The sequence below is a fragment of the Melanerpes formicivorus genome, unplaced genomic scaffold, assembly GCF_026170545.1.
Source record: "Melanerpes formicivorus ecotype bairdi unplaced genomic scaffold, bMelFor1.0.p_v2 SCAF_3, whole genome shotgun sequence".
Taxonomy (NCBI): Eukaryota; Metazoa; Chordata; class Aves; order Piciformes; family Picidae; genus Melanerpes; species Melanerpes formicivorus.
In genome coordinates this window covers 18,245,360-18,259,609 of record NW_027142355.1, presented here as the reverse complement: position 1 = coordinate 18,259,609, position 14,250 = coordinate 18,245,360, and the positions used below count along the sequence as shown (strand labels likewise).

The window sequence follows — 14,250 nt, the reverse complement described above, 5'->3', positions numbered from 1 at the left end:
TTTCACTTGAAATGTCTTTATTTGCTAAAGTCTTCTAAGGAGAATAATATGTTAACATGTCTGGGGTTGAAAAACAGCCTCAGTGTACTATACTGCAAGGTGAAAATTACCCCACACTATATAAACACTGAAGACCCCATATACTCTCCAGATTTACCTTGTTTCCAGCCATATAAAAACTTACAGCCATATTCTGTCTAAGATTTCACATACACAATTCATGTAGTGTTACACTAAGAGGCATATATATAAACTAGGTGCTTTTAGTATTTTGAAACAGTCCTTTTAAGGTTGGAGAAGAATTTGAGCGTGACTCTAAATGATGGGATCACTTCTGCAATAAGCTGTAAGGTAGCCAATATGTTTCTCATTTATTGTGTAACACTACCAATTACACACACTTGTGTTTTCAGCCAATATTGGTATAAAGAAAGTATTTACTTGATTTCAAGTTTAAAACTCCCATCTCATCTAAATCCCTGTACCCGAAATCTACCACACATTTACCAAGCATGTGTTAGACCTCCAGGAAAAGCTCTACATACTTAAATAATTCTATGATTAGAAATAAATTATTTCCAGGCATGACTCATGTTTTAGTTAGGATAAGCATAAAATGTATAAATTGTTTTTTTTCCAGGGGGCTGAGGAAGTTTTGCTATAATACATCTTAATATTTTTAACTCTCGGTCCTCTGTTTCTGGAAACAGTATTATCCTTTCCTGAGGGAAGGGAGAGAAAAACAAAGTGTAACAAAAAAAAAAAAAAAAATGCGTAGGATACCTTCCAGTTACTTGCAGGGCATCTCTATCTTGACTAATTAAGACATGTCTTAATCTCAGTGACTGAATAGCAGCTCCACAAAGGAGAAAGGGAGGAAGGCAGCTAATCTTTCCCATGACTCATGCTCACACAGTCTCACGCTCCTACATGTGGTGGCACTGAATACAGAGGAGATACTACCTCTGCTCAGACTTTAGTCCTCCTTTTGCAGAGCTGAAGAATGAGATACTTCAACAATCACTGGTAGGAGCTGCCTCATCCTTGATCATGGCCAGGGGTGAGGCATATTGGGCTGGTGGTCCTGCTCTAGATGGCAAGGTCACCCACTGGAACTGAGTCTGCCCTGCTCCAGCTAAGTGGGAAGAGGAGAGCATCCCATGATGAGATACCCAAGCCCTGTACCCATGCCTGATACAGGGATGCACTAAGTAGCTGCACCTTCCTTATCATAGAATCATAGAATTGATAAGGTTGGAAAAGACCTCAAAGATCGTCAAGTCCAACCTGTCACCCAAGACCTCATGGCTACTAAACCATGGCACCAAGTGCCACATCCAATCCCCTCTTGAACACATCCAGGGATGGTGATTCCACCACCTCCCTGGGCAGCACATTTCAACGGTTAACAACTCTCTCTGTGAAGAACTTTCTCCTCACCTCGAGCCTAAACTTCCCCTGGTGCAGTTTGAGGCTGTGTCCTCTTGTTCTGGTGCTTCCTCCTTGTTCCTTCCTCCTTTACAGGAAGCTAAATCCATAACTGGAATAAGTGCTTCCCTGAACTACTTTACTTTTTTTTTTTTTTTTTTTTTTTTTTTTTTTTTTTTTCATTGCAATTTCCCAGGGCAAAGACTTACAGGCAATGACTTCTTTATGTCCTGCAAACTTTGGATGGAATTCAGCTCACTTAGCTCTAAAAGGCAAAAGTTAACATCCTGTCTGAGCTCAGTTGTTTCACTTGTCTCTGTAATTTACAGAGAGGTGACACTTCCAGTGGGTGACTCACTCTGTCTATTGTAGGAATCTGTCTTAAAATAAAATTATTCATTGTCACTTTCTTCTTTGTAACCCTCCATGAGAGAGGACATGGATAAGTATAGGTTAGCAGCTTGACTTTTAGATAGCTGAAGGTAAATGAGGTGAGCAATGCCCTTTGCATTTTTTTCCTGACACATGTTTCCGGAAGCACAACTACAAAGAACTCTGCCTCCCATTTATTTTTTAAGTCACTTTCTCACTTCTTCATGTTCTGGGATTAGCTTTATTTGCTGCCCTATTTTTCTGAGCCTGATGAGTCTTACATCTCTTTAGTTTTTATTAAGACATGCATAGTTGCACTGTGTAAAATTTCTGCCAGCAAGTAAACAACAGCATTAGCATTTATCTGTGTGAGAGCTAGCAGGTAAACAACAGCAAATATGACCACTCCAGCAAACTCAGCAGTGGAGGATTGGGTTTGACAGGTCTTCCCACTAGGTCACAAGAGTATGTTTTAAAAAGCATGAGTCACACCTGAATTTATTTTACCACCTACTGTCCAAGCCTGTGATGCCTGTAATCCCTTCTGTAGTTACATTCAATTTAGCCATAAAATTAGTATGTGGGAAAGCCTTCTATTGAAGCTATTAGGCAGGGGACAGCTGTGTATGTAGGAAAACAGACAGTGGTTTAAAATCATCATCATATAATTTATTTCCCATGCAAAGAATCCAAAAGCTTATTCCAAAGTTGGTTTAAATACCCTTTTGTGTGTGTGGATTACAAAAGATGAGGAAAAGATCTGACTTACAGAATATAGTGTGATTTTCAGATTCTGATCTTTTTCATTAAATTGTTTTTGGTTTCTTTGTTCATATCTTTTACAGTGTATTTTTGTTTGGATTTAACTTTCAACTTCATTTTTTTCAATTTTGATTTAAAATCAAATTGGAATTGGTATTGAGACATTTGTTTTCATGTTTGACTTGACAAGTAAAGCAATGAAATTTAATTAAAAAAACCCAAACTCTCGAACCCCCATATATTCAACATTTGGTTCTGCTAATGTGGATTTAAAAACAGAAATCTATGTGAAATTCAAAAGCACGCTATAGAAATATTTCACAGGTTTTCCTATTAAATAGCTATTTAGCTAACCACATATTTAAGAAACCATACTGGAAATGGTATTTCTGTATTTATTCACACTTTGAGATCTAATCTTCAAAGTAGCTATACAACCCCTAGAGGGTAATTGAATATTTTCTTTAAGCTCACTTGGAAATCCTGACTTAAATGTATAGATTTTGATGCCTGCATAATTTAATTTTTTCTGATGACGCCATTCGCTAGTGTCAGAAAGGTCTAAAATGGAAGCAGCACTGTGACTATTTTGACCCATAAATTTACTTTTCCGTCATGGAAGTGCCCATTCAGCACTTAAACACATCTATCCCATTTTGTTTCATACCTTTCACTGAGGACTTGTGAATCAAGTACCCTCTTTTTGTACTATGTGTACTGTAGAGTTCATGGTGAAAATTCCTGAAGGCAAATAACCATCATTATAAAAAGGACAAAGACCAAAAGACACGTTAAAAGTGTGCTTTCTTGCTCTATCATATATCACAGTCCTGCTTTCTGCTGGAGCCTGCCTGCTTGTGGGGGACAATGACTGTGTACTTTATAGCTGAAAGAATGTATTTTAGATTCAAGGTTCTCTTTGCACTGTATTCATGCAGCCACTTCTGTTTAAAGAAAAGCATCATTGATCCATGTGCCCTCAGAAGAGCTTAATTTATTATAGAACATTGGGGAATGTCTTAAAAATCACTTCCATAAATATCTGGTTAGTTTGTGCAAGACAATGTTAACTCCACTGCTGCAGTCAGGGACCCCTGGAATTAGTTTAATTTCTGATTTTAATGCAAATTTGAAAAGTAATAAATGCAGATCAAAACCAAAAATCCACAACTGATATTTTCAAGTCAATGGAAGATGAAATGTAAACAAAAGTGTTGAAGTAGAAAGTCAGGAGCAAGTATTAAGACTTCAAAATTTAATTTATTATTTTTTTTTTTTTTTTTGTGAACTTCTAGGTGCTAAATTCATTGGAACTTTTCCCATCCCGGACACCTATAACCCAGATGATGACAAAATCTACTTCTTTTTCCGGGAAATGTCACAAGATAGTGGCACATCTGACAAGACAATCCTTTCCCGAGTTGGGAGAGTTTGTAAGGTAGGGATTCTATATATTTTAGTTTTATTTAAAGACAAAAAAACAAATAAATTGTTTCCATGAGAAATCTGATCCTCTTTGGATCAGAAGGAAATTATGTTATCCAGTGAGACATTGCAGTAATTTTTCTGAACCGAAATTACTAATTTCACCTGAAATTGACTTGTGTGAAAAAGAGACTTAATAGTGGTGGTTTGCTTGTTTTTAAAAATCTGAAATGCTTATACATTATAATCCTGTGCCTAAATAATAGAGTATCAGCCTTCAGATATGCAACAGTGGCATGCTTTGTTTCATAAGCTTTCAGTGAGGATTGATTTGTTGAAGTGCACACAATGGCAAGGTATTTGGCTTTTTTTTTTTTTTTTTTTTTTTTAACAGAAAATGCCCACTGAATGAAGGAATATACGAACCCATCCCTTCAGCTTAGCTCAGTGCATCATTCCTGGACATTAATGAGAGCTGGGATCAGTCGTTTGTCTTTGCACATTCTTGATAATATGTTGGGTTAAGGGTTGCTAAAATTTTATATTGTTTCTGAGCTACCCCCACATCTGCCTGTACATTTCCTCCCCTGGGAAAAAGAGCAGTCCTTGACCTGTTGTCCAAGAGGAACCTGGCCCTAATTCTGCTTTAAATAATTTTTTTATTCTCTTTCATTATGCTAGATTTTGCCCCTTATAAAACATTTCTGCCCCTATGGCACTTGTAGCGCAGACTCAGATTTTTATGAGCTGCACCCTTTTCAAGGAAGCATCTCTACCAAGCACATAATTCTCTTCAAATAATAGTGAGAAGATAAACCAATTCCTGTATATGAAGAAAGCAGTCAGTGTAGAGTTTGATGTGTAGCAGTCCTTGGTTTACCTACAGTCTTTTCACCACTACAACAGAAGGATCTGTTGATTTCTGTCAGGTATAGTCTTTCTCTCCCTTGATCCATAATAATGTAGGAACAGAAGCAGTCAGTTGTAAGTGTTCCTATCCTGTCCTTATGTCTCCAGTAAATCCAGGCACCAAGGAATCACTAGTACAGATCAGGAAAATGGGACTTTAAAGTTGGCTTCATATTAGTAAATATAATGTTTCTTTTGCAATGAGCTAGATATAAGCAACAGCACACAAGTAAGTACATTTCAGAAGCTCTCTTTTACTTGCATTTCTGATCAATCTGACTCTGCTGGTAGTGACAATTATCTTCTGAAGAAGTTTGAAAATCAGTAAACAAGCAAACGAGAGGTTTGTGATTTCCAGTAAGATGTGTCAGAGAAGTGCACCCATTCAGATAATGGGCACGTATTGAAAAACAAAGTGGACACATGTATAATGTGTAAATCCACAGCTGTTCTGAAATCCAGCAAAGTACTGACTCCAATCAAGATGTCAGTGACTGCAGCCAATTCATACTTCTGTCCTTGAAATTCTAAGAAAAAAAACAACACAAAAAGTAATTCATAAATCAATTCTCTAGTAGGGTTTTATCCAGATGACAGGGTAGATAATCCTTAGTTGGTTATTTCGCAGCAGTGTGATTAATGGCAAAATGGAAATGCAAACATGTATGATTTGCTGCTGGATGTGGCATTTGCTGATTATGAGAAAGCACTTAATGCATTAGGAGAAATTGGTAGGCAGCATTTTCAAGTCAAGGCACATGAGACATTATAGCAAAGTAAGATATATTAGCTAGAGATCTCCAGTATCCTTTACCTAGAGAAAAAGAGATAAGATATCATAATAAAAGCAAACTTATGGTAAGGAAATCCTAAAGACTATGTGTAATCATACATCAAGTGAGACTGAATTTGTAGAGTAATCATGTTAATGGTAAAAAAGGTTCTTAATTTAATTTTTAATAGTCAAAGCAAAGCAATGGAAACTGGTAAGTGAGCATTATCTTCTCTATTTACTGAGCAGTTCTCAATGGATGCAGAATTCTATTGGAAATTCTGACTCCAGATGTTTTGTTGGTTTTTTTTGGTGGTGGTGGTTTAGTTTGGTTTTGGCGAGGCTTTTTTGATTGGTTGGTTTCATTTTGTTTTGTTTTCCTTTGTCTTATCTGGAAAAAAAAAAAAAGGCAAATGATTATAATTAAAATGGAAATATGGGTACTTAACACAAATTAAAATATGTAAATAGATGTATCTTTTTATGGACTAAGATTATCTGTGCTCTGATGTGGAACATTGCCTGTGCTTCATTCTCTCTGATGTGTGATCAATGTCTTTGGTTGCAAGACTCGATAACAACAATTTCTACTTGCACTTGAAGGTCTCATTAGCGTGACCTGTACTACATAAAGTTAAGCTTTTGCCTTCTCTCCCCAGCAAGCAGAGAATAACAGTGGATGGGAGGAGCCCAGCAAATTCTCAAATAATTTGCCTGATGTAAACACAGATTTATTTCTACTAGAACTCAATTGCTTTCTACCTCACTGTGCCTTAGGGCTGCTGTACATTGATGCCAGAAACACATGCTGAAATTAGAATAGGCTTTTTTTTTTTTTTTTTAATATGAAGGTTGGTCAATGCAGCCTATTCTTTAACTAATTTTCAGTGCCTCAACAATGTGGTCTCTCACTGATCCTCTCCCTTAGGGAAAAACCTCTGGAAAGTGTTCTTTTTTTCCCAGCTACTTTCAGACCCATAAGATTGCAATACCCCTGCTGGCAGCTCCTCACCCAAAGTCAAACAGCTGTTACTTGTCCTGTTAGTAAGACCATACTTTGTCTCAAAGCATGCATTGGGGTACGACAGTCACTGTACAACTAAGTAGGACTAATTTAGATTTACGTCATCTGCATTCTGTATAGCACTAGGGGATAGCAGTATGAATTTGAAGGAAGTGCTTTCAACAGCCATTTTCAGAACCAGCTGTGTAATTTATCATGTCAAGCAACATTTCCTATTTTTGGTCTGAGGGAGGCAGAAAATGTATCATTTGCCTATCTGTAATACCTGATAATACTTACAGTATGTTCGTACTTATATACAGTGTAATCTATTGGATTATTTGCAATAAGCAGATCCTAAATAAAATGAAAGTAATACTATTAAAATTATCCAACAATGTTATTTTGTCTTTAAAAATGCATGCAGATACCCATATGCATGGTCATACAAACATTAAGAGCATGAACTCATATTCTTATACTTCTGCAAACACAGGCTTTTACAGCTATATAGTCTTCAGGACCACACTGCTGAGCCAGTCTTCACATACTGAGACAGATTTTGACTAAGAAATTAAAAATGCAGCATCCATGCACTGTACTCTCTGCAGGCAAATAACAAATCACTTGCATTTTTGTATACATGTCCACAACAAAGTGATGACAGAATTGTCATCTGATCACACGTGTGCACAAATATAGCCCTAGAAAAGACCTAGATTTCTCTGCTACTTTTCCCACTCACATAAAGGGAGTCATGAGAATGCTAGTATATAGGAGTCCACAGAAAGGACTTGGAGAAGGAGTAAGGTTATTGTGAGGCCAGTTGTATGAGATTCAAAAAGTCTGAGTGCTGGGTCCTGCACTTGAGTCACAACAGCCCTATGCAACTCTACAGGCTTGAGGCAGAGTGGCTGGAAAGATGCCCAGCAGAAAAGGACTTGTGGGTGCTGGTTGACAGCCAGCTGAACATGAGCCAACAGTGTGCCCAAGTGGCCAAGAAGGCTCAAAGCATCCTGTTCTGTATCAGGAAAAGTGTGGCCATCATGACTAGGAAAGTGTTTGTCCCCCTGCATTCAGCACTGGTGAGGCCACAGCTTGAGTACTGTGCTGTTTTGGGGCTCTTACTACAATAAAAAACATTGAGGTGCTGGAACAGGTCCAGAGAAGGGCAATGAAGCTCGTGAAGGGTCTGGAGAAGAGATCTTATGAGGAGCAGCTACAGGAACAGGGATTATTTAGTCTGGAGAAGAGAATGCGGAGAGAAGACCTTGTATCTGTCTACAACTACCTAAGAGAAGGTTGTAGTGAGGCAGGTGATGGTTGCTTCTCCCTGGTAACAAGTGATAGGCTGAAAGTTGCACCAATGGAGGTTGAGACTGGATATTAGAAAAATTTATTTTTTGATAAAAGGATTCTTAAGAACTGGAATAGGCTCCCCAAGGAAGTTGTTGAATCATCATCTCTGGAGGTGTTGAGAAATGTGGTGCTGAGGCACCAGACTTGGTAGAGTGAGGTAGTGGTTGGGCTCAATCATCTTGAAGGTCTTTCCCAAGCAAATATTCTATGATTATATGATTTTTATTTGTTTGGTGTTTTTTTTCTGTTTGTTTGTTTTTATACAGAAACACATTTTTTCCATAGTTATAACCTCATTCTATTGGAATGGAGTGGAAATTAGCCAAAAGCAGTAGTCTCTCTGCTGCAGCATGAAAATCCTGTTTATTATTACAGCGGTTTGAATTTGCTATGTTACAAGCTTCTCTAATGGTTTTGGTGATATATTGCAAAAGTTACAGCATGCAGTCTTAAAGACTCATTTCTGAGACCTCAACTGCCAAGAAATCAGACTTTGGCCCCTGATGCTTTCCCATAGTTCCCAAAGTGCTCAGTATCCAGACGAGGCCTTTGTACTAGTGGGAACAAGAGAGCTCTTTGTCTCTTTTTTCCTTTTTACTTTTCTTTTTTTTTTTTTTTTTCTTTTCTTTCTTTTGTATGCCATACCACCCTCATATATACCATTCTGTACCTGGAGATGAGAATATAGCAATTAGGCACAGCCCTTTTGGTTAAACTTTACTTTCTAAACACACTGGAATGTAATCATTTTAAGAGCTCCTGAGTGGAGACCCCAGGACACACCCTGCATTCCACCTTTGGGTAATGTGATTTATTTCCAAAGCCCTGAACATGGGCAGAGTTCAAGGCTATGACCTTGCGTCTTGTCTGCTGCTTTAAGGCAATTTGTATTCTCAGAATGGCAAGGGGGAGCTATTCCTCTGTAACTGAGTCCAGGGTCTCTGGTGGGCTCTGCCATGGGGCTGCTTATGTGCAAAAGTTAAGAGGTATTTTTCTTGCCCTGGAAGTAGTCTAGCCATGCCTTTACTGTGACTAGGGATAACTGGGTCATTAACATTCTTTTTATTTCTACATTGTGTAATGCATCACTGTGTAGGTAATTGATCTATCTCCAAGCCCATTTGAGTTGTTCGCATAGCATAATGCTTTACCGTTCAGCCGTATTAGCTTGGGTCCCGGAAGCAAAATAGCCATGTTAACATGTTCTCAGCAGGGCTAATTAGTCTGGGCTCAGAGCCATGCTCGTGCAGCTTTCCTGCTTCCAGTTCTGGAGGCAACTCATTCCAGACAAAATTTAATTGAGTGTATATTACATACTTACACACTTACACTGTCTTTGTCACCATAATATATAATGTAATATATTAACCAGGTTGGAAAAGACCTTTGAGATCATCAAGTCCAACCTATCATCCAACACCATCTAATCAACTAAACCCTGGCACTAAGTGCCCCATCCAGTCTCTTCTTAAACACTTCCAGTGATGGTGACTCCACCATCTCCCTGGGCAGCCCATTCCAATGGCCAATCACTCTTTCTGTTAGGAAGGAATTCTTCACAGAAAGAGTGATTGGCCATTGGAATGGGATGCTCAGGGAGGCTCGGTGGCCTAGCCACAATGAAAGCCATGAAAAAGAGGATTTTTTTCCGGGTTTCTTTGTTTGTTTGATTCTCAATAATAATGATTAAAACTGCTTTGGAAACATCATCCCAAGAAAAACTTTGGCCTTCATTTTCCTGGGGAGCATCTTTACAGCAGTGGGTCTTTCAGCATCCAACTCCTCTTAGACTTCCAAACTTTACATTTGAATGTTACATTCCATTTGAAAGTTTTCAAGTTATATAGAAAAGCAGATGCTCATCAAGATGATTTCATTTTCAGGGTTGATAATGTTGGAAACAGGCCAGTTCCATATATTATCCATTTCTAACTGTGATGAATTAAGAGATATAATATTAGACTTTGTCAGGTCTTTTTGGTCCCATTTTGCTTATTGGCAAGGATACAGGCATGAGTATAGGAAGTTTTATATATCTTTTGTCCCACATGGGTGTGTTTCAATAATGTAATTGGTGGGGCTTTTGAGGGGGAAAATCATGATTTGCAAATGAAGAAAAAATATGTAAGCTATGCTTATATATAAAGAGGTGTGACTGAATTTTACTGAGCCCTAGGGAAAATGAAGAAGAGATTGCAGTGTCAAGACAGAGCTTTAAAAACTGGATTATAGAAATGCAGCTGCACAACCAACTCTGGAAATCATCCCAGTTGCCAGAGAGACTCACTGTAGAAGACACTGTTAGTAAACCACTGCCTGCAGAGCTAATTAACATGGAGTTCCTATGTCAAGTCCAAAGTCCCTGACTTCTGATGTTCAAATATCTCTAAGAGTAGGAAATAATGACTACATGATTTTGGAAACTTTCTGACGTCATGAAATCAGCTTCCTGTTTTTTGTTTAGTTGGCTGGTTTTTGTTTTGTTTTGTTGCTTTTGCGGTTTGTTTTTGTTTTGTTTTTAGATTTAATATGAAGATGTACTACAGTTTATAGTTCAGGCTTTGCTGCTATTGATTTAACACATTGTAGTAAAAACAAATGTTTCAGGAGGCCAAATTCTAAAGGACTCTGTAAGAGGTTGACCTACCTTTGTTTCTTTGGCTCATGCTTTTCAGCTCTCAGCCTGTGGTTGTAAATATTGTGGGCAAACTGTCCCACACTTTAGGCACTTGTATGTATCCAGGTGAGGAAAGTAATTATCAGGCTTTCATTTCAATCAGTAAAGGTAGATTTTAAGAGGAAGACTCCTTCCATCATCAGCTGAAATCACTCTTTGGAAAACATGTATTTTCCAAAATAAAAATCATCATTTTCTGTAGTGAGCCAGGCAGTCATGCATGCTCAAAGTGAGTGTATTGACATTCCAAATGAAATAACAAAAAACTTGCTTCAGGACAAGGAACTCAAATCTAAAACAGTTTCGCTTACAGTTCAGAGGGCTTTTCTATAGTAAATGTGGCCTGTTTCAAGTTTTGATGGTACTGAGCTTTCAAGAAAGATGTGAAAAATTATCATAGAAGTATTGTCTGAAAATAGGTTTGTCTAGGGGAAAGTTTAATGTCCAAGCCACACAAATCTAGAAGAATTTCTGATTGTACTTCTCAGAGAAGGTAAAGGGCATGCAGCCTGTGCTCTGAGTCTGAAGGGCACTGTAGAGGTACTAGGCTGATGTAACATCCTGGTAGTCAGGAGGACTGAGTTTATTTCATGTGATGTGCAACTCTCCACAGTTCCTATCTGGAGTTGATGTATATATGCACCCTCAGTTCCTTTGTTTACTTATGCAAAGTCTACCACTGTGGTAGAGACCTTACAAAACACAGTATATAGGCTGCAGAAAGGCTGAAGAATTGCTCTGTTCTGCAAGGCACCACACTTGATCTCTTGATTAGAGATACTGCTGTGAATAAGCATGTGATATGAGGTTGAATTCTACTCAAAGCCTCATTTTTTGATCATCTGGATTTAGCAGCAGATTTATTGTAAACTAATAATATCCACAGCATCCAGAGGGGCTGGTTCTGTCTTATGTGAAGGAATATGCAATCCTATAATAAGAAGCTTCCCTCATGCGAGGTTCTATAATCGTGCAGAAACAGGAGAGTGACTAAATAGAATCATCACTCTCACATCGCATGCTGACTATAGACACAGAGGTGAACTGACTTTCCCAAATTTACTCAAGGTACCTATAGCAGAGCAGTCAAAAATCTAAAATCATACATGCCTTCTTTCTCTTGTTTATATTCTATTTTCTCTCAAGTCACTCTTCATGTGTTGCTTGATGTGTTTGGATCTGACCCATAACCTGCTGAAATAACAGGAGGAACTTTTCATCTGATATCAGTATGTTTTGGACAAGAAATTTTACCCTAAGTTCCTGAAGGACAACATCTTTCATGTGTTAGATCACTATGTAAACAAGTTGTGAAGGAGTAAAATATGCAAAGTAAAATGAAATAATTATAGAAGAACGTGAATTTAAAGACCAAAGCCCAAAGAAGGTAGTTGCACGTTTCTCCATTTATATAGTTTGCTAGAGGTTGGATTTTTTTTTTTTTTTTCATAATGTAAGGCTGCAGGGAATGCCATTTGTTTCTTCTGGCTTTATAATGTAGCTACACTTCACATAAGAAAAGAGCTCCAGGGCCTTATCACTTTCAGCACTTTTCCCCTCTGTTCTCCAGCACTGCCTTTTATTCAGGTCAGGAATTCGCTTTGGATGATGATCCTTCTTCAAATCTTGCCACTGGCTTTAATTAATAACCTGACTCTAAAAATTCCACTCATTGTCTTGTCTTTTTCTTTTTCTTTTCTTTTTTTTTTTTTTTTCTCTCTCCTCTTTTGATTTAAGAGGCTGTTCAGAATAAATACTGTCTTTAAAGTTTTATGAATCATGCTGTTTGACATGTTTGATGTTGATTGATTTTCAGAAAACTACACTTTTTGTTCTAATATTCAATTTGTCACTGTTTCTTACAAACAAATAAGAGATTTAAAACCTCAAAGATACAGATGTTCTTTAGCTTTGTTGCCATCTGTTTTCCTGCCTACTGGATTCCAAGACTAACATTTGTGCATTTTAACAGAGTTACATTAATATAATATGTAAGATGCAATAGAATCAAAAATAAATACACCAGAGGTTTAGCATATGTGAATTTTGTAATCACTTGTTCTAAGCACAATATTTTTCCTAATGGTTTTTATTTTAATAATAAACTTATCTTTAACCAGAGCATTTGAGAAAGCTGGCTTTTTTCCTCAGTTATGCATAAATTTCAGATCAGAAGATTGAGGTTTTCATGAAAGTTCCCCCAAAGAAAGGCATATGGTATGGCCTTAACTTAAGTCACAAACTTTATATTGTCCCATTTAAACAGTATTCTTCCTGGATGTCAGAAAGCCGTGCTCATTTAAGTTGCATGTCAGATGTTTCATTTCTTAATGTACTTTGTTAGAAACCTGACTTTTCACTCCAACAAATTTTTTTTTAGCTCATTGAACATGGTTGAAATAGTAGGATTTCTGTAGACTAAAATTCTGCTTGATTTATTAAAATCACAGTGGATTACTTCCCCATTTATCCACATTATTTCTACATTTAACTCTTTGCGCTATTTTTTGATAATAATTCCTTAACAAATAACAGATTGAACTGCCCACCTTCTAATTGGCAATTATCTAAATGTCTAACTGAGGCAAACGAATGTAGCCAACATTTTGCACACACTTCTTTCTGTTAAAAAGAAGGTATTTCAGGCACAAGTATTGGTATCTGTTAAAGCTGTGAGATTACAAAGTAGTAAGTGCTAATTAAACCCTTATTTATATTCAAAAAGAAATATACAGTCCTAAGTGCATTCATCTGCACTACAACACAGTTTATAGTAAACATTGTTAATCCAGTGTTCTTAGAAGTGATATTTTGGGAGACAAGAATTCAGTTATGGCTGCTCAACTGTTACAAGTAGATTAGCCATATTTTTTTAATTAAGAGCTTGATCATGCACTTAAATTTATCTTGTCTTCTTGTCTCATCTCTCTGGAATATTTAGTGTTGTTTGTCTCCAGTGCTAATGTCCGTCGTCCAAAAACCTTTCAGTGTACCCAGTTCACTATACACTTCCAGTAGGGCTGAAAGAAATCCTTGCTTGGTATAAATCAGTCCAATGGCCTGCTTAGGATTCTGTAATAGTGTGTTGAATCCTTATTTTTGTTCACTTGCACACTGACTGCCCTTTGCTTTAGTGATTTTCTTTCTTGCATACAGTTTTTCTAATCTACTGACTACCCAGCCTGTGCTTATTTTATGTTATACTCTAGATCCAGCTCACAGTGTTTGAGCACAGCAGTGATTTGCATCAGACTGATATTATTAAATAATATTTTCCACAGAAGAGACGGTCTTCTTTCTGTAGCAACTCAGTATCAAAAAGATTTTGGGCCAGTATGCCCTTTGTCCAGCCTTTCAGAGGCCAAAGATCATGAAATATGATGGGATAAGGAATCATCAGCAAGGTAGGCAGGTATGATGAAAAGCTTAGGAGTTCATGCCATACGGTCTGAAGAAAAGGAGAAAAATTGCATGTTCTCAAGCACAGGAAACCTCAAGACATGTCAAAACCAGAACTAATAGACACCCAAAAATTAGCATTAG

The 14,250-nt window shown here is 37.4% G+C and overlaps 1 protein-coding gene across 3 annotated transcripts in view; it reads left to right on the top strand.

Annotated features, from left to right (window-relative positions):
• Positions 1-14,250, top strand: part of SEMA3D (semaphorin 3D) — a 148,649-nt gene that overhangs the window by 91,891 nt on the left and 42,508 nt on the right. For all 3 annotated transcript variants that reach the window (XM_068167895.1, XM_068167904.1, XM_068167912.1), the window contains one exon: positions 3,858-4,000. In XM_068167895.1, coding sequence (XP_068023996.1) covers positions 3,858-4,000 — 143 coding nt within the window. The remainder of the gene's footprint in view (positions 1-3,857; positions 4,001-14,250) is intronic.